Source organism: Cynara cardunculus, assembly GCF_001531365.2.
Source record: "Cynara cardunculus var. scolymus isolate 2C chromosome LG 7, CcrdV1, whole genome shotgun sequence".
Lineage (NCBI taxonomy): Eukaryota > Viridiplantae > Streptophyta > Magnoliopsida > Asterales > Asteraceae > Cynara > Cynara cardunculus.
Genome location: NC_037534.1, coordinates 7778951 through 7805484, shown reverse-complemented (window position 1 = coordinate 7805484; position 26534 = coordinate 7778951). Strand labels below are relative to the sequence as shown.

At 34.5% G+C, this 26534-nt stretch overlaps 4 protein-coding genes across 5 annotated transcripts; 2 read left to right on the top strand and 2 right to left on the bottom strand.

The window, feature by feature from the left end:
* The first annotated feature begins 523 nt into the window (after positions 1-523).
* LOC112515752 (thaumatin-like protein 1) lies at positions 524-2089 on the top strand. The gene is made up of 3 exons (XM_025122667.1): positions 524-575; positions 1089-1755; positions 1924-2089. Exons 1-3 carry the CDS (start codon positions 524-526, stop codon positions 2087-2089), a joined length of 885 nt encoding a protein of 294 aa, XP_024978435.1.
* Positions 2090-8184: 6095 nt separating this feature from the next.
* LOC112515665 (50S ribosomal protein L18) lies at positions 8185-10663 on the bottom strand. 2 transcript variants are annotated; one of them, XM_025122573.1, is made up of 6 exons: positions 10611-10663; positions 9649-9792; positions 9251-9419; positions 9028-9116; positions 8670-8819; positions 8185-8543 (listed from the first exon to the last, which is right to left on the bottom strand). In XM_025122573.1, the coding sequence occupies exons 3-6, from the start codon at positions 9342-9344 to the stop codon at positions 8388-8390; spliced, it is 489 nt and encodes a 162-aa protein (XP_024978341.1). In that variant the 5' UTR covers positions 9345-9419; positions 9649-9792; positions 10611-10663; the 3' UTR covers positions 8185-8387. The 2 variants fall into 2 exon arrangements, with proteins under 2 accessions (XP_024978341.1, XP_024978340.1); XM_025122572.1 differs by lacking the exon at positions 10611-10663 and having other exon boundaries at positions 9549-9798.
* Positions 10664-11085: 422 nt separating this feature from the next.
* Positions 11086-14802, bottom strand: LOC112515058 (ribosomal RNA small subunit methyltransferase B). Its single transcript, XM_025121675.1, has 10 exons — positions 14707-14802; positions 14504-14630; positions 13894-14038; positions 13192-13282; positions 12907-13104; positions 12558-12805; positions 12354-12485; positions 12167-12234; positions 12013-12074; positions 11086-11632 (listed from the first exon to the last, which is right to left on the bottom strand). Exons 1-10 carry the CDS (start codon positions 14741-14743, stop codon positions 11499-11501), a joined length of 1242 nt encoding a protein of 413 aa, XP_024977443.1. The 5' UTR covers positions 14744-14802; the 3' UTR covers positions 11086-11498.
* A 3862-nt stretch (positions 14803-18664) lies between these two features.
* Positions 18665-23993, top strand: LOC112515751 (senescence/dehydration-associated protein At4g35985, chloroplastic-like). Its single transcript, XM_025122666.1, has 4 exons — positions 18665-19566; positions 20209-20375; positions 22663-22747; positions 23756-23993. The coding sequence occupies exons 1-4, from the start codon at positions 18665-18667 to the stop codon at positions 23991-23993; spliced, it is 1392 nt and encodes a 463-aa protein (XP_024978434.1).
* Positions 23994-26534: the final 2541 nt, after the last annotated feature.

The window sequence follows — 26534 nt, the reverse complement described above, 5'->3', positions numbered from 1 at the left end:
TGTCTGTTAAGGAGATTGTTTCTTCAATAAGAGAACACGAAAGCGTATGAATCATATATACCCCTCTATATGTAAAGAGTCTCGGGTTTGTACGAGAACAATGCTTAAATAAGAGAATATGAAAGCGTCCGAATCACATATAATTTTACACTAAAATCATGTGTAAAATCACATGTGGTTCACCCGACTTTGACTGCGATCTAAGATCGTTAACTGTCCTTTGTGATTAACGAAGAATACTGATTTTTATTGATATTTAATGATAATATTATAACTTTTTATCTTCAAATAGACAAAAAAATAAAATAAAAAAATAAGAAGGCCCCTTCCACATCATTATCGCACTGCGTCGTATCAGCATACACATATGCCATCACTCTCCAACTGCCTATATAACCATTCCATCTCTACTCTTCAACATCCCCCCCTCCACAAATCGCCATTGAAGCTTCTTCATTCGCTCTGTTATTGATTTTGATCTCCATTCTTGAAAGTTCTCGTTAGACAATCAAATTTGCCACATATGGGTCACTCCGATATGGTTCTTAGATTTCTTCTGTTCTTCGTTTTCAAAGGTAAATCAATGCCTCTATGTATACAAACGCTATTTAGGGATTTAACTACGGATTGGAGCTCATTTGGCTCCAAATTTGAACCAATTTTGCTCAGATTTTGGTGTGGATTCAAATTTCCGAGCATGTCATCAGGGTTGTCCCTTAGCATGTTAAATGTGAGATTTTGAACAGGGGCCCAAATTTACATGTGTTTAGGGTCTTTTTATCGACCTGTGTAAAACTATAGTCGAAATTATTTATGTTCAAACCATTAATTATTTGATTTTAGGTTCAAATCATTAATGCTTTAGGTTTAGTTTCAGATTGTTAATCGTTTTAGGTTTAGCTCATTTTTGGTCTTTAACATATATTCTCTGTTATCTCATTTATGTAATGTAATCAAAAGTTTTGGATGTAGCAGGGCCTCCAAAAAGATTGGAACGTCCCTGCATGTCATTACTGTTTTTACCATCAAATTTGGTTGAATCGAATTCGATCGGTACCTTATGCATTGCGAATTGCATGTTATTGCAGGAGTTTTGGGGACTACTTTTACGTTTTTGAATAAGTGTGATTACACAGTCTGGCCAGGGCTATTAGGCACACCTGCTCTCGAGACGACTGGATTCGAGCTATCCAAAGGTAAATCACGTTCATTACAAGCTCCGGCGGGGTGGTCCGGTCGGTTCTGGGGGAGAACCGGCTGCAATTTTGACGGGTTGGGTCACGGGTCATGCGCCACAGGGGACTGTGGCTCGGGACAAATGGAATGCAATGGTGCCGGAGCCGCACCACCCGCCACCCTGGCGGAGTTCACCCTTGGATCGGTGGGTACCCAGGATTTCTACGACGTCAGCCTTGTTGATGGGTACAATATCCAGATGATTGTGGTGGTGAGTGGCGGTTCCGGTGATTGTGCGACTACGGGTTGCGTCGATGACTTGAACCGGCGGTGTCCGAGCGAGTTGAAGGTGGGTGGTGGCGGAGGGTGTAAGAGCGCCTGTGACACGTTTGGGACGCCGGAGTACTGCTGTAAGGGTGCCTTTGATTCGCCTGCAGCTTGTCGGCCGACGGCATACTCGGAGCTTTTTAAGTCGGCATGTCCAAAATCGTATAGTTACGCGTACGACGATGCAACCAGTACGTTCACGTGTACGGCTGCTGCTCAATACGCCGTCGTATTTTGTCCCTCGCTACACTGGTATGCAATTTAAATTTAAATTTAAATCGTCAAAGCATCAACTTGATTTTTATATTTATTAATTAAATAAATAAATAATTATAAATCCAATATTGTGTTATTTTATTTCGTATCAAGCGTAAATAATGAATTTATTGAACGTTTTTGTTACAGGTCGATCGGTGATAGCTTAAGAAATGTAAAACCAAAAGTGGGTAACGAAACCGAAGGATCGTTGGATGCATTGTTGGAGTTGTACGCTCATCTTGCTTCAGATGCAGGGGATTCAAGTCCTCTGTTATTTAATTTCATTAGATTCATGATTTCTGTAATACTATTTATTTTAATCTTGTAACGTAATTCTTTATAACCAAATTCAATGTATAAATCATCACATTTTAGAATATGTGAGCGGGTTTTTTTTTTGATTAATCTGGATATCCAACCCGCTATGCGAGCCGACTAATCCCAAGGCGACCACCTGCTTTGCAGATATCCCGGAGTTACCGCATTTGAACTTTCATGGCCACAAGGGGATTTTTATTTCGTCTTGGATTTGAACCTGAGACTTCTTAATACTTTTAACCTTTGAGACCTCTTAATACTTTTAACCTTTAAAGTCAAGCTCAAACCAATCAGACACCATCATTTATTTCTTCTTTCACAAAAAAATGCCTTGAAAAAACATTCAAATATTGCTAATTTGACACACGTGTTAATCTTAGGCACAAGCCGCACAAAGCGAAGTTGGTGCCCTTCATGGGTATATCTTTGCGATTCACATCACATCACATCACGTTGTAATCTTTTTTTATGGTTTATGATCTGAATTTAAATCCGAATTCTATATAGAAGGATAACTGTATGCATCCTTTTTAATATCAGAATTAAATCAAATCATGTTTTAAAAATATAAAAGTAAACTTTGATGTTAATGTTGATGTGTGAGAAGAAAATTACTAGGCAGAAGTATGATGGCGGGTGATGCTTTTTACACCTTTTTAATCTATACTATCTTATAAACCAGATTTATCAAAAGTTTTAAAAATAATTTTTGATGCACAAAGTCTTAAAAGTCTTAAAAACAACGCAAAATACATTGAGTACTACTACTTTATGCATTTAGTCTTAAAATCAATTAATCTATAATTAAAATAATATATAGTACAAGTTATCAATGAATATTATTACTTTTTCTTTTCATGTTACCAAAATACTTTTGACACCTTTCAGTCATGTCTTCATCCTCTCATATCTCTATGTCTTCTCCCCATCCCCCAATGTGATATTCAAATTGATATTCACCATAAGTTATTAAAAGTTATCTCATTCATCTCACATCGAACTCCCATTCAATTGCTCTATAACTCTCGATCTCTTGATTCTTTTGTTCTTGGTGTGAATCGAATACATTTGTGGAGTCGTTTAAATATGTTGGATTTTAAATATATTGGATTTTAAATTGTCATACAATTTTTTCATCTGTAATTGGAACCATGACTCTTATTTATTCAAATTGTATTAATATATAAATACCAAATGTAACTTATATCGTCGTTAAATCTTCTATAATAAAACCAGTGAAACTTCAAAATCGTTAAAATTCACAGCTTCCGTCAATGGATACACAACTAGTATCATAATAAAATCAAATCATGCATCAAAAATGTAAAAAGTAAGTTTTGATATTAATTATGGACAGTCATGTCAAACCCTATCGATCTTGACGTCATTTGCTTTTGTGATTGAAAAATAAAGGACCCACATGATCAAAATATTAAATAACAAGAATAAATAATCATCCATAGTATAAATGCAAACAAAATGTCCAAATAAATGTAATGTCTGATTTTGTATTTTATATATAGAGAGAGAATTAGATTTGAACAAAAATAGTGATTAAATAAATAACATGAGGACGGCTAAATCATATTCATGTGTAAGCATTTAATTAAATGCGACCGTGATCTCGAGCCAAGTCATCCGCACACCTTTCATATTAACCGTGTTTTATAATGGTATGTAATTTCAATATGAAATCACATACGTTTTAACGGTTTTAATATTATCTTATTCGAGGTGTTTGTAATCCGGTGTTGGACGCTTTAAGCTTTCAAACCACAAATTAAACAACAATGGTTACAAAAATTTCTAAACCAAAGCGGTTTGGCAGCAACTAACCATAACTGATCAAACCGAACTACAAAAATATCGTTTGGTCTAATCGATTTGCGCCTATTATGAGCTTTAAACTAAAAAACACAACATATATCTTCAAATGAAATTTTCCCACAACACCATTGAAAACTGCATAGCAAGGGATATAAACAACAATTTGGTTCTCAGTTTTAGTTTTGCCATTGAAACATTTATCGAACTACGTTAATATCCCACTTAAGGGGTTGGGTCGGAAGGTAAAATATACACGAACCTGATATCTACTCCAAAAATAGAGCAGTGAAGACCTCCGACACACCTAAAAGTGAAAGAGGGTAAATGCTTATCTTTGTGAGACTGTCAACAGAAACATCCTCATCTTCCACTGGAACCACATCCAATGAGTTGTTGCCTCTTTTGGGGCTGCAAAATATGGTTTCAGGGGCCCCTTCCTCTTCAACATGCCTTTAAATAACAAGAACTTTGTGGAATTACATAGAAAAAGTGCTGAAAATGACGAAGAAAGTCGAGATAAGCTAAACAAACAAAAGAAAAAGAGGGATGAAGAAAAGCATGGTGATGAGTGCATATCTCCATGTATTAATTTTATCATCCATCTAATCTCTCCCTCTGAAATATCCTGATTGTAACTTTAGCTTCCAAAAAAGCCTCATCCAGTCAATCATAAGATCACACTCATGATCAACCAGATTTAGCATGATGCATGCATACACCCTCGTTAAATCCCTGAGTCAACAGATAATGTTGTTGACTTGGCAAATTCATTAATGATACATCCATCATATGCTTGAAAAAGAAAAAGAAACCGACATGAGGTGATGCTCGTATCCATAGCTATCGTGACACATCTATATTGTAAAACCATAGAACTCGGTATATCCCACCTGAAGGTGGGGTTTAAGGAAGATAAGATGTACACAGACCTAATCTTTACCCCAAAAATTAGAGCGGTTTTTTTCTAGTGAAGACCCCCAGATTGTGAAACGTGTGACAGAGAGTCGGATATGATAAGGGTTTGAAAAGCAGGTTAATAGTAAGCAATAACATACAAACAGAAGCAAGTACAGGACAAGCATAACAATTTATGGAAACTACATGCCCCTAGTCTAACTTACTTTCTTTTTTTTTCCTTCCCCAGCTTGAAGTTTATCCCTATCTCCCACCGTCTACCTTTCCTGCTCCCTGCCTCCTGTCTACTCTAGCTACAGATCCCCATCCCTAGTCCTGCGTCTCCAAGATCACCTATCAGAGGTCATGTAGAGATTTGAGACCTTTCGGCCCTCATATAGTCAAAGGAGGTGAAGTTTGTAAAGTTTCGTGCAAAAAGAGACATGGTGAAAAAGGTGAACATTTGTGCAAGAGTGATCAAAATGTCAAAATTTGTTTACCTCCTAGCCATCGGATGGTGCTTGTGTGTGCTCTCCAAGAAACACGAATGTCTCCTTGGTGCTTGTTACAGATCCACACGGACTGTCGGCCCTCTACACTTATTTATCTGTTGGAACTTGTTGAGGGTCACCACTACAACATAATCGGCTTTATAGGATGTCAAATATGTCTAAATGTCTTAATAGACTGTTTTATAGGACCTAAGCTTATGAGACTACACAATTGTGCTTCTATATAAAGGTGTTACAATAAGTTGACAAGACCCTTTTGGGCATCTTAACAAGTTTTATGTACACTTTCTGAAATAAAATGTCGTATTAGCTTTTTATAGGACACTTTTCTTTAAGACACTTTTTAGAATAATGTCATATAAAAAAACTAATAGAACGCTTTATTTCAAAAGTGACCTAGAAAACTTGTTAGGACATCTAAGAGCATCGTATGAACTTATTGCAACACATTTACATAAAACGCATAATCGTTTGGTCTCATAAGCTTAAATCCCATAAAACAGTCTATTAGGACATTTAGACATATTTAACATCCTATAAAGACGATTTTGTTGTAGTGCACATTGGTTTATTTATAGCCCTCCATGGAAGCATGTCATCCAACAGTTGTCTCCTCCCTGCACGGATGTACCTTCCTCTACTTGAATCATTGATTAAGTGACCCTCGTCTGGACCATACACTACAACTCCATAAACAAACGGGTCTACAATTATTAGACCTTCTTCCATCTCGTTTCATCTCAATCATATCATTTTCCTGCATTTCGGATGGCTTACAACTTCATGTTCTTTAACTAACCTCTTTCTTGCTTCCATTAGCTGACCTTCGATTGTTTCGACTCCTTTCTTACTTTCTTTGAATTTTTAACTCCTTCAGATTCTTTAGTTAGCATTTATGCTTAGAGTTTGCTTGACATTAAAACCATATAGGACTGTTCATTCCCCCTCCCTTTAGAATCTGTTGTCATAGACAACATAGTCCAGTGTTTTGATCTAGCTTTATTACTTTTATGTTTTCAACCTAAAATTGGCTCAACTACATAGCCTAATATCATATATAACGATCACATAAGTTCGCTTACAGGTGCTATGTTCTCTTTATCCTGCACCTCGAGCTTATCCATTTACTTGCCTTTTTTGGGACTGAACAAACTTTTCTTCTTCAACAAGCATTTATAGTATGAGCAAGGCCTTCATGGAGTCATATAGAGAAAGTACTGCAAAATGACAAAGAAAGTCGAGATGAATTATTTAAAAAACATCATAATCGATAAAAGGTTGCAAAAAAGCATGGTGATGAGTGCACAGCAAGCATGTGCATATCTCCATGCATTAAGAATTATATAATCACTCCCTCACCCACATAAAGTATCCTCTTTTGAATTTGGAAGTCAAACAAACTATTTTCAACTTTAAACATTAGTTTAAATATGCCACTTGATTATAATCACATGAAACTGTATCAAACCACTATAAATTAAGAAACAAGGTGATAACATTAAGAAAGCAAGAAAAAAGCATATTCATTTTAAATTCAAGAAACACTTGGGTTCACATACACAAATGAAACAGATGAAGTGGTTTTTGTCAACTAGCAAGAACATTGATATCTAGATATTATAAACATTACTTTGCATTAACCCATTGAGGACCAGCTCTACATACACATAAAGGTTAGGCCTTGGGCAACTCTGTGTAGGTCACCAGTTTGAGTCTCCTTCGAGCCACTGGGGATTTTCCTGGCTGTTATGTTCAGGGCCACATGAGATTAGTTGAGGTGCGTGCAAGATAGCCTAGACACCCACGGTTACAAAGAAACACGAGTTCAAAAGAGGATGTATGTGAATCCATGATCCATCAAATTCAAAACACTACATGCACACCATCCATAAGGGTTCCCCAGGGTAGAAATGGAACTCCAGTTGATTTAAAATAATGGTAAAAGAACATAAAAGTTTTGTCTACGTTACTCGTCACTTGCAACAATGGTATCTGATACAGAAGCAAATAGTTGTGGTCCAGCTTTGGTGAATAAGCCCAATGTGTGGAGAGTTTATTCCAGAAGGGCCAAGACCCAATAGAAATAGAAAGTTAGTTGAGCTTTTGGTTGTTTAAATAAGTGGTGCCTTCCTGACATGAGGGGCATTCAGAGAATAAGAATTCTGTTAGGCTCTACGTTTGTTAGAGAAGGGAGTTATTCCCTGGAATTCCTCTAGAGAATTGAAGTCTGTAAGTTTCTTCTTTCATCTGTAGTTCATTTCTTTTCTAATTTCAATCAACCGGTTACGAATCCTTTGATTTCGTAACAGTATCAAAGCCTTTGAATATGTCTGAAATCTCTTTGAATAGTCTTTGAATTGGCTTCTTCAAGAAAACGATAAACTACATCAATTAAATTTGGATGGGAAGTAACTGTCTACAACTTGATCATCTGAAGAGAAACTGTGAAGCATTTCATCGATCAATGGGAAACAAGGCATCAGTTCATCCTTTTTCTTTGTATGATCCAGGAACAAGCACCAGCAACCTGATAATATGGAAACTCCATCACGGCTAAAATCATCTCTTGCATCACTGTGTGAATAAAGTCAATGAACCTGACTTTGTATATCTTGTATTTCGGCACTTCCACACCCATATCCAACTTGAATGTGTTCAAATTGGAATCACAAATCTTTATCCCAAAAATATGGAGTCACAACTCACAAATATTCCCATCAGTTGTAGAAATTGACTACCCACAAAGAACGTGGGGACCACTAACGGGACTGTAAGAGGCTTATGTGCTAGAAACACATTTTTTTAACATTGTATGTAATTTTCACAACCAAAGTAATCAACAATTGCCATGCTTGCAAAGCTCGGCAAAGTACTGAACATTTAGTAACATTATATGATAAAGTACAGCATTATCTGTCAAGTAGTTCTACCACAGAACTGTCTATATATCCATTTTGGACACACTGTGACATAGAAGTCAATAGAGCCTACAAAAGCACAAATTTTGATCATTTTTTATAATGTGCCAACCATCTATATTCCAACAGGCTCAAATAGGCCAAGTGAGATGAAATTCTATCGAAACAAAAACCCATGACCAGATAGTGCAATCTCAAATGCTTCCATCCTTGCTCCTCGGGAGAAACCATTACGATCATAAGACGATATTTCATCAATTCCCAGATTAGTACAGGTTTTAACAAGCTCTTCACCAACACGTTGCGCTGCTTCCTACATATTTTCAAATGTTGTCAAAGCCAAACTAGTAAAGCAAATGTAATATTGTTGATGTTCAGTGAATTTAAAAACAGGAATACTTTTGGTTGATATACCCTTACTTGGTATGGAAGTACTTACAATAGTGGTACCAGGGATTGAACGAATTGATTGCTGCAGGGTGCTGCCATAAAACAAGCACTTTTTGTTCTGATCATCAACAAGCATTGCATACAATTGTTTTTCTGAACAGAATACCGAAAGCCTTGGTTTCTTCTGTGTGCCATTGTACTATTCAACCAAACACAAATACAGTGTCATGTGAATTGGATGAAATTAAAAACATGCATTGCTTTTATATAAAATATTTCCAAGATCAAAGCTGATGAAAGTTAAGTTTTTACCCTTTTAGAATACCTTGGAAAAATAAGAAAACACATCAATCAATACAAGAAAAAAATGCCTTTTTTTCTAGTTTCAATATGAAAGACTATATTACCTTTTTCTGCAATCTTCTGTTCCTAACTTTTGGACTTTCTACTCTGGTTCTAGCTCTTGCTTCAATCGACCACGGCCTTATATGAACAACTAGAGAAAATCAATAGAATTAGTAACCAAATTCGGAACTGTCACGTCAAAGCTGTTACCGAACATATGTAGAAATCAAATCTAGTCTCATTTCAAGATATAATTTCATTTAGAAGTGCACTTCACTTACTTACTTGTACTCTGAACTGGGAGGAAATTTAAAGAACCATTGCCAAAGAGATCACAGGTCTTGAATTGTAGATTCCCAGTGAATGCCCGAAGCGCCATATCCTTAATTGCTTATTAAAGATAATCCCTTTACTACCCAGACTACTTGATAAGATCAATCGCTACGAATACCACCTGCAAAATTTAAGGAAACTAGATACTATGAGCTCAACAATCCTAACATATTCATTGGGGCATTTCGTCGAACAGGTTCTGGGATATACGTTATTCTACCATGATTTATCTCAAATGATGAAACTTTACCTTGATGGTAATCGTTCAATAAGTCCTTTTTGCGCTTTGCCTGTTGTTTAACGAAATTATGGAATAAAAAATTGGTGGGTGTGTTGCCAGTCAAGCTTACCTGTGGGGTTATGAACAGAACCCTTTTCAAATAATCAAATATGCTAATCGACTTTGAAGTGCACAAACGAGGTCGCAAATTGCAAACCGCTTCGTTTTCTTCCTGTTATTCAACCTATATAGGTCGCTGATCTGTATTGATGGCTTTTAACCTTGGGCTGTCGGGTTGGGTTCAACTTAAAAAGCTTGGTTTCAACTTATTTATTTAACAAGTTGAAAATCTTAAATCAATCCAATTAATTTAATTAAATGAGTTGAGATTTTTTAACTCAACCTAACATGTTATTTAAATAGGTTGACAGGGGTTGATCTGTTTATAATTTTCTTAATTTAACTTGTTAAATAAATAGGTTGAACCTGGGTTGATCCATTTAATTTTAAAATTTGAAATAAAAAAAGATTAGACTATTTAATTTTTTTGAATAAAACACAACACAACCACAAATACAAACAAATTGTTTAAAATTTGAATAAAACACAATCACAACAAATATATTGTTCAAAATAAATTGAAAATTTTTAAATAATAAGTAACTCGACTTCCACTTTCACCAATCCTAAAGTTTGGAGACGATAATGGAGCAATGGACTAAAGAGTTTTTTTAGGGTTTCATGATGATTAAGAGTAATGAAGGCGATTCAAATTTGAACTTTCATCTAATGACGATAGAAATTTTAATTATTAATAAAACAAAATTAAAAAAAATAGAATACTATATATAATATTAAGAATAAAATAAAATTATATAGTATGTTAAATAGGTTGGAATTTGGATATAGGTTGAAAACGGGTTGTAAACAGATTGAAAGCAGGTCGAAAAATTCAACCCAACCCATTTATTTAAATGGGTTAGGTGGGTTGACCCATTTRTTTAAATGAGTTGAAAATCTCAACCCAACCTGTTAATTATGTATTGGGTTCGAATTGGATTAACGGGTTGGGTCATTTTTTGCCACCCCTATTTTTAATACGTTATTGGGTTTAGGAGAAGTACCAAGTTCACCGCTATTATTATTTGGTATTGATTATTGTAACAGATAACAAAGATTTGGTAAATTTTAACCCGATTGGATTGATTTGTTAACATATTGTCCTTTTTTACTATAAATATAAAAATAGTTACTGAGAATCCTTTAAATGAGGGATATTTTAAGTATTTTATTAAGAGAAATTGTTCATTAGGTTGGTACCCAATTTGTTTGAGCTTGAGCTCCAAAGATCAAAAATACCTAGAGGTCTCAGGTTCAAATTCAAAAAGAAATAAAAGTCCCCTTTTGACGACGAAAACCTCATAGATAGTTGTCTTGAGATTAGTTGACTGACATAACAGGTTGAATATCCATGTTAATAAAAAAAAATGTGTATAATATATAAAACAAAAAAAAACATGTTTTTACCTTTTGTGTTGCATGTCTCATGCACACATTACAAGACTTGCATTGTCTATGCTAATTTCAAATACTAAAATGTTAAAAAAAGATACATTCTAAATAGAAACAAAATTTGATAGACCAAACTGCATATTAGGTGACAGTCAAGGGACGAAATTTGCAATTTACGAAAAGAACTAGAAATCTGTATTCATTTTCCTACATTCTACAATCCAACACTTGTCCTCTTCCATGTTGAATGATGATCAGATCAGCTCACCTCACCGTTCCTTTCCTCAAGCCATTGAAGATTCAACTGACCGACCGCAGTATCTTCAGGTTCAATAGAATTTAGACGATGGCGTGAACTTGTGATACAACCATCAACTTCATATATAGTCTCTTTGTCTTTCAACCTCTCATACCGTTTCCAACCCGATCTTTATATTCCATTCAGCATGAAGAAGAATGGAAAATTGATCATGTTGCTACTTTTGTGAACTTGGCAACAAAAAGGCCACTGGTTCTACAAGTTAATGGATCAAACCGCAAAGTCTTTGGTATCCGTCCACTCTTGCAGGGCCAAGATTTGGAACCATCTATCTCCAACAACTCTGCAAACCCAAAAGTAGGAATAACGGAGAGGTACATAAGATGAAATAAACATGTAGGACAGAAGAAAAACTACGCGTGTCATACAGTAAAAGCAGAAAAAACTAAGACTGTAAAAGCGGGGAAGAATAAAGCCAGCATACAGTAAAAGGTCCCACAAGGTCACATGCATATAACCACCAACACAATATGATTAATCTGTCATTGATAAAGATGACTTTGTTGCAAATGATCCACAATTAGCGAAAGCTATGGATCATCATCCACGACTTCTAACTTACAAAAATGCATATGCAACATACATATCAAGGACACTAGTGCCTTAAACAATGAGTCGACCTAAATATGTAAATCATGAATCCAAAGCAGCCAAGGGAATTACCAGCAGATGCATTTAGGGAAAGAAATTTCTCAACCACATCCTCATTCTGCGCATAAGTTAAACTATTCCATAAGATAAGTACAAGAATGTTAGATAGCATTCAGTCAAACCAAAGTAAGATATCAATAATTGGAATGGCAGCAGCATAGCATACCTGCAAGTGCTGTAAACAAGGTACCCTCCAACTTTTAGTAACTTGAAACCATTGGTCAATAGTCGAAACTGCATCAAGACCAACATCCCGATAAAACTCAACACGAATATGGAATGCTGCATGTCTTTTAAGATGAGACAAATTTCCGTATAAAAAAAGCTTAGATTACTATGATCATCAGTCGAACCTGAAGAACAGTCAAATCATCGGTTCTCTCTGCATCCAAGACCCGTCGCTCTAGAGTTGTCCATCCCCAGTTTTCAAACTTCTGGATGTGTTTAATTGAACCATCGTGTGTGCACTCTGCATCCACAAGTACCTGATTTTTGAGTTTCAAAACCCAACTTTAGCTTGAGCCAAATGGAAAAACTTGGTGGAAAAGAACCCATACCTTATCATAACCATGTTGTGAAATATCATGGCTTGAAACAGTTTGAAACAATTCACTTTTACTCAGTCCAACAACCCCAGCACACCGTCCATAATATATCAGCTCCGGATCTTGATTGTGTAGAACAGGTTGCAAAGAACCTTTTTCTCTTCCTTTTTGTGTCTTTTTTCTTTCCTTCCATGGCCTCCTAGAGCTCCACTCCTTGTACAAAAGATCATCTCCTTCCATATTAAATTCCCTGTTGTTCACTACAAGAATGAAAACATAAACAGGGAGAAGACCACGTAATTTGACCTTTGATAACAACACGTTATCTAAATATTTCAAAATTATGACCAAGAATTCTTACAAGATTTAAAATCAGAATGAACCCGGATAGGGCTGAGAGAAAATGAAGCTCCATCAGCAACAAAAAGACGACAGTGATCACCAAGTTCATATTTCTGGAGCAACGTTCTACAAGCAGCTAATCGATGTCTTGCCACATCCACACCAGTTACAGAACCCGAGTTTCCAAGAAGTTCTAGTACCATGCAAAGTTTAGCACCTGGGGACGGAAATAAACAAATTAGATAGCAACAATGTAATAAAGACACAAATACAACTCAAACGCCATAATCGACCATATATTTACCTGGGGCAGCACAAAGATCAAGGACATGATCTCCCGTTGAGATATTCAAAGCTGAAACTGCAGCTCCAGATGCTGCATCAATTCCATATATCTGAATACCAAACCGAAATATATATCACACATGAGCTATCTTACAAAATGCAGTTGGAAATGATACATGAACTTTGTGATGTGGGATTAAGTAAAAGTTGGCACAAGCTGCTCAAAACAATCATCAAAGATATAATTTTGAATTTAGTCTTCATATAGATTTCAGGATCTTGATCTCCAAGGAAACAACAAGTGTAAAATATCAACGTATTGGGATTAGAGTGGTTTCAGAAAGTAAAAAGTGAAATATTAAGAGGATCAAGGTTCTAAATACGTGAGGTGTAGTGTAGCGTGGCGACAAGGTCAAGCCTCAAGCCTTATGAGTTACGGTGAGGCCACATCGTTTTTCAAAGCATGCCATATGGCGGCATATATAGAGCCCTAATCAAATTTGGGCTCTTTTTAATCCAATTTCAATGAAGTTGTACTTGTACTAAGATTCAAAATATGTATTTGTAAACAAATAAGAAATTCAAGAACGTCATTTACATAGACTAAAGAGGGCCTCAAGATGTGTGCTAAAGCCTAAATAGTTTACATTTTTTGGATATTTATGGCAAACTAATTAAACTCGTCCTTGTACTAACTAGTGAAAATGATTTGAAAGATCACCTTTCCTTCCTGATATGCCTTTGAGCTAGCAATCTGAATGTGGGGTGGTAAAGAATAAAAATTGGGTAACCATTCGACTTTCTCAAGCTTACATCTGATGTCAGCTTCAATTGCTTCGAGCTGCTCCTCACATCCAGGCTTTAATCTTTCAAATACCAGAAAACATAGATAGGCACATAAGAGTGCAAAAATTACATGTAACAAGAACCTACCTTTGACTATTGATTGAGAATCAATCCTACTTCTTTGCAAGTTTGAATTTGATATAAACCCTCTACAATTCTACCAATGAAACATCTCCATTTATAATACTCCTTTGATCCCATGAAGATAGCTATGTTTGACTTAATATGTAGTTTAATAAAATGCAACTAAAAATTGTAGAATCTCAGCAATTTTTTCATAGAATGAAAGGATACTTGTTATTAGTCAAAACTCTTAATCTTACAAGCAGCACAAAACAAGTGGTCAAATTGAACTTCTTCGAAATTGAATTACTCAATTTCAATTTTAACAAACTTAGATCAAAATTCATTAAGGAACTTTCAGGCTCATATTTAGCATAACAAAAACTAACAGCGGCAATAGGAAAGGGGGTACGGGAAGGTACCTAATATAACGAGGGGTAAAATCACCGGCGGTATATATAGCAGGGTCGATTCCATTCTGGTTGAGAAATTGAAGAAATGCATCCGGCAATGGGAGGTTTGAGGTTGCTTCAGCGCCCTTGGAACTATCTGAACATCACCATATTGTTCTGAAAACTAAGATTCACATATGTTAATTTCCATTATGAGTAGATTGAAGGCTTACCGTGGTGTAATTGGACGATAACTGGTTCTGATTCCATGGGAGATCAACTGTCAACGAGGAGCAGCGCAGTTAACCCTAAATTGGAGCACCAGCGGAAAAACAACGATGGATTGCTTTGTAAAAAAAAACTTTATTTTTTAATTAAAATGGCCATTTTCTCGCACAAAATCATTAAGAATTGCCTATTTAAATTTTTTAAGTGTTTATCAATTCATATGTTAAATTGAAGTTTTATAAGACGTGTATAGATTACTTATGCCAGTATCAAAACATAATAAGTTGATAAGTATTTTTTTTTCAACGAAAAAACTAAAAACTTCACACCAAAATAAGTTAGTAAGTTAGAAGAAAGTAACTAATCAAAAGTTTCTTACTACCAGTGCCAAAACGGTATAAATATTTCTTTTTTTTTTACATTCAAACACTAAAAACTCTTTATTACTGGTACCATACTAGAATAAATTCATAAGCATTTTAAATAAGCAATCTCAAACATCCCATAAAATGTCACTAGGTTCACAAATGATAGGTCTGTAATTTATCGAGGGGTTAAAGTGTAAAAAAAAGTTTATGAACCAAGTTTGTAACTGCAGGGACCAAATCTATAAATTTGTCTCTAACACCTATGTAAATTGTTCACTTGGACTTGCATAATACACCTAGAACCACACTTGTAACCCAAGTTAATTCGCAAGGTTTTTTAAATCCACCTGTGAGATATACACGAAATACATATAGGATCATCATTAGGACCATCATACTTGCCGACCATCGATGAACTGATCGGATTAACAGCCGCGATAGTGGATAAGGTACATGTGAATAGATGGCAGATCAGTCGCGATAGTTGGCAGGGTACATGTGTTAAATGGCGGAACAACCGTGATAGTTGACAGAATACCTGGGAATAGATGGAGGGCCAGCCACGATAGTGGATAAGGTACATGTGAATAGATGGCAGACCAGTCGCGATAGTTGGCAGGGAACATGTGTTAAATGGCGGAACAATCGCGATAGTTGACAGAATACCTGCGAATAAATGGAGGGCCAGCCACGATAGTTGTCAGGATGTCTATGTTAAATGACGGGGTAGCCCTGATGATAGGCAGGTTTATCCACGATAAGTGGCAGGACAATTGTATCAGTTTTAACGGTTAACCTTTGGATTGAATTTTACCATTATTAATTCTATAATTGTGTAAAATGTTTATATATATATATATCCAAAACAACTTGTAAACTAAAAGGTCGCTATGTAATTGTTCTACACTCGAAAGTCGAAGCTATGTCTTTATGTGATTTGTATAAAAAAAGTGTTTTTCTAATATAAATGAAAATCACTTTGACGAGTAACATTTCAAATGTTTAACGTAAAATAAACATTTAATACATTCATCTTATATGCCACTTGGTTGATTTCGATAGGTCAATGAAAAAAACGTGCAATAAAGGTTCAAAATTTGAATACCTACATGACCAGCAAAAATCTATTATTATATGATGTATCTGTAAACATCATATCAAAGATAAAGATATACATAAGTATCTTTATAACGTTCATAATTATGAATTACAATTTATAAACTTAAAACCTAATTTAAAATTGTTTCTAAGCATAAATATTTGTGCTCTTTATCGTAAAACAAAGCCGTTGTATAAACTACAATGCATGAGTACACATTTTTCCTCTTTGAATAAATCACAGCACACACCCAGTATGTATCACTTGCAATTATATGTATATCAACTGAATAATACAAATGAATTGAATATCAAATTGTACAAGTGTTATGGGTATTTGAAATCCTTCAAAATTGTGATGAAATATCAAAAGAATTTTGTGAAAGAGAACTGAATAGCAATGGCGTTTGAGGTGTTGAACAAAGTTCTTTGTTTATACTTCAAGAAAAACTTGTTTTGAGAAGTTGTGGATGTGCAAATCCACCTGCCTACTAACATCTTAAATTTGTCTTTGTATAGGCTTGTTAGTTGAACAGTGCAGTTGTCGATTATGCACAATTTTTTTTGGAATTCATTTAAAAAATATAAAAAAGATTTGTGTTATATATATATATATATATATATATATATATATACACTATATTATAAAATATTTGACAAAAACTCTTAAAACCCATTTTTTTATGCATAAAGTACTGTATATTTATTCATTAAAATTCAAGATTACAAGTAAATCGTGCATAAGTACAATTTATTAAAGCTTCATGTTTGAATTCGTGTAACTAACTACAAATAAACATAATCTAATATAGAATAAACATATTATATAAAAAATTATATTATTTAACCAAAAATAAAAAATACAGAAAAAACGAGAAATTCTAAATAGTTAATTTGGTACTAATATCAATATTTTTTTTTCATTTTTTATGATATTTTCATATTTGTATTTTAATCAAAACTTTAAAACATTATCGTTTTTTCAAAACCACATAAAACTGTATTATAACATTGACTGAAAAAAAACAAAAAACAAAATGGAAACATTAAAATCAAGATGTATATCATTGCAATATACGAGTACCCTTCTAGTGTGTATATATATATATATATATATATATATATATAAACTCATCCAATTTATTAATCTCGTCACATTAATTCTCCCTTTAGTATATTCGATTCAATTTTGAACCTGATATTTCTTGACTTAAATTTTAATTTTGGTTGACGTTCTTCATGAAAACATCCTGATAATATTTGAGTTCCAAAGCGACACACTTCACGAGTCCATTCGCGATTTCTTATAATTCCATGTAAGTTGGGTGTTTGTCACGATGATATGCTCTTGAAGTTCAGCTCTAATTATAAATTGATCACAATAATATTTTCCGTCACATCAATACAAAAATATTGCTCTATAAAACAGCTTCACTGCTTATTAGTCATCAAAATATATATAATTTATTAAAATAAATCTGTATACTTACACCAACAAATATTATTTGACAAGCACAACCTAACTTTGTGTCGATACAAAGCCTTACACATGATATACCCATTTCATTTTATGATAAATCCTCGTATAACGATTGTAGCCTCTCACCAACAACTGATACTCACAATAGATGATAATCAAAGAGTCAATGCGGATTTGCTGTTTAGAAACTCAAAATAAAGGAGAATCAAAGGGCTATAATTCTTCAAACGTGTCGTTTTGCGAAGAAGGTTGTGGATGAACCATGGATGGCGCATGAGAAAACATGTAGATGATCGAGAAGTACTTAACTGGTAACCACAAGGGTGATGTCTGATTGGTTTGAACTTGACTCCAAAGGTCAAAAGTACCAGGAGATACCAGGTTCAAATCCAATGATGAATAAAAATTCCTTTGTGGCCACAGAGGTTCAAATGCGACGACTCCGGACTACCTGCAAAGCAGGTGGTTGTCATGGGATTAGTTGGCTCGCATAGCGGGTTGGATATCCAGGTTAATAAAAAAAAAGTACTTACCTGGTTTTCAAACATTTTATTAGATTATTTACTCTTTGAGTGTCTTCCTTTTAAAGGTACGAAATCATGATCGAGATAACAAACCATGTAATCGTGTGGGTTTTGTTTATCGAAATGGAATGTTATTTTCATTTATTATATATCGTAATTGATCGCAGCGTTACAGATAATATGCTTGTCGCCATCAACATATTTCTCGTGTCCGGGTTGGAGGACCAAATTGCACAATATCATAATAGAAGGGCAAAAATTGTCATCATAACAAAGTTTTGGATGGAAGTGAAAGAAAATTAAAAAGGGGGAGACGAAACTGTTTATTTCGCGCGCATTTACATACTCCACTCGTTTTTCTTCATCGTGCTTCCCATTTTCTTTAAACGCCTTCATCGATCATCGCCATTGCGCCATTTTCCCCCTAGCGAATTACAAACCCTAGCGTATATTGATCTTCAATTCGTATTGAAGCACTCAAAATTCAGCGAATATGGCGTCAGAAAACCCTAGTTCCACCCCAAAAACCCCATTGTACCCGAAAATCGATACACATCCGACCCCTTCAGCACCTCCACTGCCTTCATCGTCAGACCCTAATCAACCATCATCATCATCGCTTTACCCAAGCGTCGACATGAAAGAGCTGCCCGAGAATCTATTTCCAGACTCTCCACATAAACCAAATTCGCCATATTCTCCGTCCCCCCCACCTGATTCAGTTGAAGAAGTTATCCTTTCTGTTCCAGGCGCGATCCTACATTTGATCGATAAGAAAGACAGCGTGGAACTCGCATGTGGAGATTTCTCGGTGATGCAACTACGACAAGGTAACAATGTGGTTGCCATTCTCGCGCGTGTTGGTGATGAAATCCAATGGCCCTTGGCGAGAGACGAGGCTTGCGTTAAGTTAGATCATTCTCATTATTTTTTCTCGATGCGGGCTCCTAAGGAGGATGAAAAGGATGATGATATGTTGAATTATGGATTGACGTTTGCTTCGAAAGGGCAAGATAAGGTGTTGAAAGAATTGGACGAGTTGTTGGAGAAATGCAGTAGTTTTTCTGTGCAGAAAGTGGACGAGAAGAATGGTCCTTTGGATGCTACAATGGCGAACGAGATGGATCCGTCGGATTTGAAGTCGGAGGTGAAGAAGGAAGAGATGGAGCAGACTTGTAGTGCTTACTGGTCCACGTTGGCGCCAAATGTGGAGGATTATAGTGGGACGGCTGCAAAGTTAATTGCTGCGGGTTCAGGACAGCTTGTTAAGGGGATTCTGTGGTGTGGAGATGTTACCATGGACAGATTGAAGTGGGGCAATGAGGTTTTGAAGAAGAAGATGGAACCTGGTACCGAAAAAGAAGTTAGTCCTGAAACTTTGAAGAGAATAAAAAGGTTGTGAATTTTTTTTTCAAGTACTTTCAGTTTTAGTGCCTGAATCTTTATATGCTTAGCTTCTTGTGCTCTTATACATATGAGGTTGGCATCTTTTCGTAGGAAGTTTTTGGAAAATAAAATAGATTTCCATTTGTTTGCATCTTTGATTTGTTTCTGTGGTATATCTCATCAAAAAGAAAAAGAAAATTCACACTGTAATTTTCTATAGAAGCATCACCTGTCTTTGTTATAAAGTAGAGAGTTTTTACGGTGGGTGCTTCTATTCTTGCAGTATGTACTGTATTGCTGCTTGCTAGTATATGCTTATTTTATATGTATACAATGTTGTATATGGTATATATACTTTGGCAAACACATTGTTGCACATTATCTTTTGTGTTCAATGTCATAGACCACGTGATCTCAAGCTTCAGTTTTGATGATATTCAATGCATTACCATAAGGACAATTTCATTTATAGTATATTGAACTTCTATAATCTGGACTCAGTATCGACGTGTCATGTGGAAGATCTTTGCAACATAGCTTGGTACAAGCCAACTGTGATTCTTGCCAGGATTTTAAGCATGGCAATGTATTGTCCAAGAGTCTTCTGTGCATATTTTTTTTTCATTTGGATGATTTGGGTGATTCTAGCAGGGTTAAGAAGGTCTCACAGATGACAGAGAAAGTGGCAGGAGGAATTCTTTCTGGTGTTCTGAAGGTTACTGGGTACTTCACAAGTTCGGTTGTTAATTCTAAAGCTGGCAAGAAGTTCTTCAGTCTCATGCCTGGAGAAATGGCACTCGCTACTTTGGATGGATTTAGTAAGCTCTCTCTCTCTCTCTCTCTCTCTCTGTGAGATACAATGGACTTGGTGAATGGTGCCGGCTAATCTTATTTTGATACCGGATTGTTATGTGTTTGCTCATCAATTTAAATGCAATCAGCTCATCTAAGAGATATGCCGTTTCTATGGTATGACTTTTTATCATTTATCTGGGATGTTTTGCATGAATGTGGTCTGTGATTCACCTTTCAGCAAATTTACATGGGCCGTGCCAGTCTATAATTTGAAACCTTGAGTGACGGTCTATATTTTGTTCTTTATAAGGCTAATTGATCGACTATATATTGAATCAGGGTAGAGAGATTAGCCTGTATATTATAAACCTCTATAGTTTGATTTTCTTACATGACCATTCTCTCATATTCATGACATCTGTCAATTTTTTTGGGCTGTTGCCTTTGTTGAGTATGTTCTTGCTGATTCAGAATCCTCAAGAGAAAGAATATTCATCATAATGTAACATAAATCTTATTGTATGAAGTGGATATCAGTAATGGAAGAGGTGTAATTTTAAACCTGCACCTTGTTTATGAAATTGATTGGATTAACATATATATATATATATATATATAGGGTTGGGTTCACGTGAGACCAGCCTGTTTTCGTGAGACCCGTGAGACCACATTTTTACACGTAACCTTCACAGCAAAAACWCTGTGAAGGTTTAAAAAAAGTCGAACCTTCACAGCAAAAACACTGTGAAGGTTTTAAAAAGTCACCTTCACAGCATTTTGCTGTGAAGTTTCAAGTGTAAAATGTTGGTTTCACGGGTCTCACGAAAACAGGCTGGTCTCACATGATCCCAAGTATATATATATATATAAGCGAAGGATCGTGTGAGAAGGAGAGTTAAGATGAGAAGCATGAGAAGGGATCTGGACCCTTGATCACTTTTAATCTCAAACCCACCCATGAATTGCTCTTGATACGAGGATTGATCCAGTGCATCTCGGTGCATCTCATCTCGATGCATCTCATCCTAATGTGCATCCAAGGGTGGAGATGCCTTCTCTACGCTTCTCACCTTAACTCTCTTTCTCACCGGAACCAAACCCTATATATATATATATATATGAAGCAACATGGTGACATTATATTTTGGGTTAATTTACAAAAAGGGAAATGTCCATACTTGGTGGCCAATTTGACAGTAGTTCATTTAAATTATAACTGCAAAGTTTATTTGATGATACAACTAGATTCTATTAACCCTGAACTAGATCTATAAAGTTAAATCGGAAAATAGCAGTAAATAGAAAAGAGATTTTGCATAGAAAAATAAAACAGTGAAGTATAAGGTACTCCAACTGCCAGCAGCTCTAAAAACCCAACACAGATATCAATCAATATCTCCATACCTCTATCTATTCTTCACAACTTGTTCCCAAAATCAAAACTTTGACTGGCTTTGACTCAGTGTTCTAACGATTCTTGCTTAGGAATGCTTAAACACCCCCTAGGCAGTAAGCATCATATCATCACTTCAATTAGTTAAGCCCACTTAATTGGCCACCTAGGAGTTAAGCATCCTCTACCACTTGGATTAGCAACTGATCGTTTAATTTAAAGTTTCAAAAGTTCAGTCAGAGATGGATTAACTTTCTAAACTTGTGTTCATCGATTGACATCTCTCCACTTGCAGGGAATTTTCCGATCTCTGATCTTGGAGGAGTAATTGTACAAAACTGATGTCATATCACAATTTTTCTTCATATATGTTTAATAATCTTAAAGTATTTGTTTATTATAATTGAAAAATTAAATGAACTGCTTATGGTTCTCTTTAGGCATCAGCTTACTCCCGAGCAATCAAGTGCTAGAAGATCACGCACCCACTTAGAATGTTATTTAGAACACTGCTTTGATTTGAATCTTAGATATTTTTTGCTCACATGAAGACCCAATGATGTAGAAACAAGGGTTCAAAGATCTAAAATTAGGGTTCAAGAATCTAAAATCCATCCTACCCTTTGGTGATGCCTCCTTTCAATTGTCTTTTAAGTTTTCCTATTGACATAAGGTCTCAGTTTAATTAAAGAACATGCTAAAAATGTTAAAATGCAGATTAGATGTTTATGTTTAATTCACTTTTTCTCGAAAGTCATGATAAAATTTAAACGTAGATTGTTAGATGTTTATATTAATGCAGCACATGTGCTTTTTACCCGAGTGAAATCTTGGTCCTGTCCCTTGATGGATTTAAAGCCTTGCTGAGTTGAGTGTTTGGCTTTCATCTAATTTAATATACATGTTTATGTGCACAGGCAAGATCTGTGATGCTTTCGAAGTTTCAGGAAGGAATGTAATGTCAACCTCGTCAACTGTGACAACGGAACTCGTCTCCCACAAGTAAGTTGACAACTTAGGCCCACTCTCCTCTACCCCCCAACTTCCAAAAATAGACTTGATAATTGAACATAAATTTGAGACCAGTTGGTAGAAACATTTCTATCCAGTAAGCATAACCCATATTCTATCATGATTACTTGATCCATAGTTCATTATACGATGGAGGTAATTGTGGTGGGGCACGATGAAAGATCTGATTTGTTTAGGGATAAACATTTTCACTTATGAGAAGACACCTGAGTAGAAGGCTGAAAGGTAGATTAACTCAATGTGGTTCTAATATTTAGCCCTCTACAATTTGATTCCTATTGAAAAAGTTGTAAACTTTTCATTAACTTATAATTTTTTAATTATCAGAGTAAGAAATAGGCTAGATTTCTCTTCACAAGTCCTTGTACTTTATTTGGTTTTCATAATAAATAGATCAAAACAAACAAACCCAGTATATTCCACTCGAAAATATGGTCTGAGAGGGGCATGATGTGCGCAAACTTGTCCTCTACTCCAAAAGATAGAGCGTCTGTTTCTATGAAGATCCTGACTTGTGAATAAGTGTCAGCGAAAAGGTAAGAAGAACAAAGACTATTTATCATAAAAGATATAGGGGCTGTTTGGTTGGTTTTCCATCAAGTCTGTATGGATAAAGTTGTCTGTGTGGATTTATCTATCTGTATGGATCGGAAAGGTTTTTGTTTGGGAGGACTTATTCATAGATGGAATGAGCGGTTTTTTTAATTGAGGGGTAGGTTTGGAAAAACTTGGCTTTTTGCATAAAAGTCCCCTTTAAAAGCTTACTAAACAAACCACTTTTTATATCATTAAGCCACTACCAAACAGTCATGTATAGCTGACCGAATAAGCTTGTGAATCCTATTAAGCCCGTTAAGCTGCTAACAAGTAACAAACAGGCCCATAGTAACCAAATTTATAACCATGCTTTCCAGTTTTCCTTACTGCTTATAATTGATATTTATATAAGAGAGGGGAGGATTCAATTTGTGTGTGTAGATATGGAAAAGAGACGGCAAAGGCAACAAATGAAGGGCTGGATGCTGCAGGTCATGCAATAGGAGCTGCATGGACAGTTTTCAAACTTAGACAGGCAATGAATCCAAAAAGTGTCGTAAAACCTACTGCCCTCTCAACCGTTGCTATCAAAAATGCAACCGAAGAGATGAAGAATAAAGCCCTTAAGGATGTCAAAGCTAAAAATTCGCCCAAAAGTTCACCCAAAAAATCCAAATGATTGCTACGAGAATGGATTCATGCTACATTTCGATAAAGGCGAATTTTTTCGTTGCAGTAAAGACAGATTTCACAACATCTCTCAGGAGCAGGTGTGTTCAACTGTATGTACATTTCTAACTTCCAGCTGAAAGGTTCGTCTTCCCTCCTTTTTCTTTTTACCTGTTACATATTTATTCATTGTACATCGACCGAAGCAGTAGATAGATGGGGTCATGGGTACCGAAATACGTTCAGATAATTTAATAAATATAAATATTACTATAAGAATCTAGTGTTGCCAGTATTTTGTGTCATACAAGGCTTTTAGGATAGCTTCCTTACTTACAGTTTGCGTAATATATATAATCTAGTCGAAGCCAAGACCCTTGTGTATTTGTTAATCAAGATATATATATATATACATATATATATGTATATATATATATGTATGTATCTAGTCGATGTGGGCCTCTAACAGAAGCAATTGTAGAAATTCAAACTCAGGTTTTCAAAATGGAAAACTTTGCAGCATCTGGCATGGTTAAACTGCGTATGTAATGTATGCAGATATGTTTTTGTAAGGCATGTGTTTGTTTGCAATAATTTTATATGGTTTTTTCTTCAAATACATCTGTAATCCGTAGGTAACATTTATGATTATTGTAAGATCCGGGCAGTCTGGTCCTGAGTTCGATCCCAATATATATTGTAAAAAGTCTTTACATTACGTTTAAAATCATGCCACTTAAGGAAAATCAGATTTTGAAAATATGTTATTAATTTCATTGGTCGGTAAATTCGGGATAGAACGGCCAAAACATGGTATCGCGATTGTTTTTCCTTTAATCATAATAAAATATCAAAGTTGTCTTGCAAGTCTTTTTCTTGATTCGTATTTATTAAAGCGTAATATTACCAAAGAAGTAACAGGTTAAATTTACCATTTGTGAGTTTAAGAAGTTAAATTGCATACATAAATATATTAAAGCAGTTCACAAAACCTATATTTATTATTTGTAATATATATTAAAAACAATGAACATGTTCATTTGAGTCGTGACTTTAACAATTATTGTCTTGTTTAGATTGAGAATGAAAATATCGAGAAACAAAATGAATTTTCATTTCTTCTAATTTGACACAAAATCATAAAACCCGCACTAAAAATGATGAGTCAATTGAACGTTAAAAAAACCGAGCTCCAATCACATGTTAAAAACACTAAAAAATCTTTAATATTATGATAATAATAAAATAATTTATTTATTTATTATTTTACTTTTTTATTAAAACATAATAATTATAATTATAATATATAATTCATTTTTTAGTAATAATTTCTAAATGAATATATGTTATTATTTTGACACAAAACTATAGTTAACATTATGTTTTTTAAGTGTTGCTGATGAAATCTTATTGTGTTGACGTTTTATAATCAGACAAATGTTATATCTATATATGTTTAAGTTTCTTCGACCAAAATTATAACGGAGGTATTCACATTTTCGTTATTACTAATTTTCATTTTCATTTTTAATAAAAAAATTTGAATTATTTAAATATAATCTACAATTTTAAAACATAAAATAACTAAATTATAAAATTAATACAAATATTACTTATTATGTTAAACTATTATAATACACAGAGTCAATTACAATGTAGTTTGCTTAAATTTTAGATTTGGTTTTTAAAACAAACTATTTATACCGGTGGTTTTTAACTTTCACTCATGGTCCCTATATTTAACGATGTTGTAAACAACTTTTATGAAGGACTAATTGGTATTTGAATAAATTATAGGGATCAAAAGTGTAATCTGCTCAAAAGTTAAACGTGATACACAATTTTTTTTTAATTTTTTATTAAAAAATATTTTATAAATAAAATTACAAATCAAATGTTTTAAAATAAAGTACATATTAAATAAAAATCTTTATATTTATTTAAAAACTTTTAAATTCAAAAAAAATCAACGTTAAAAAATCTAAAGTTTTAAAAAAATTAAATCAAGATAAAGTCAATTAGGTTTGGAATTGAAATATTCGAGTAAAATATTGAAAAAATTATAAATTTAGCTTAAAAAAATACTTATTATTCAAACAATTAAGAAAAATCATTACTATAACAAATTAGGTTTATATAACACCAAAGAAATTAAGCGTTCTAAAAGCTCATCTTTTTACAGTATGCTTATATTTATAATAAAAAATTTTAAATAGTGTCATATAAAATTGTTCATGTGATGCTTTGTATGCGTTTGATACACTAGACAAGGACATGGATCCCTGTCCCATGTTTGACATGAATTATATGTGGAACAGACAGAAACATGGTGGAACAAACTTATATTTTACCAATATCTATACTATATTATAAAGCATTTGGCTAAATCTCTTAAACTCTTAAACTCTTAAAACTCTTAAATCTGTTCATCTCTATCCGAATTCATCCCATAACTGAATTCGTGTAACTAACTGCAGATAAACACAATCAAATACAAGATAAACATCTCATTTTAAATATAAAAAATCTAAAATATAATTAAGATAATCAT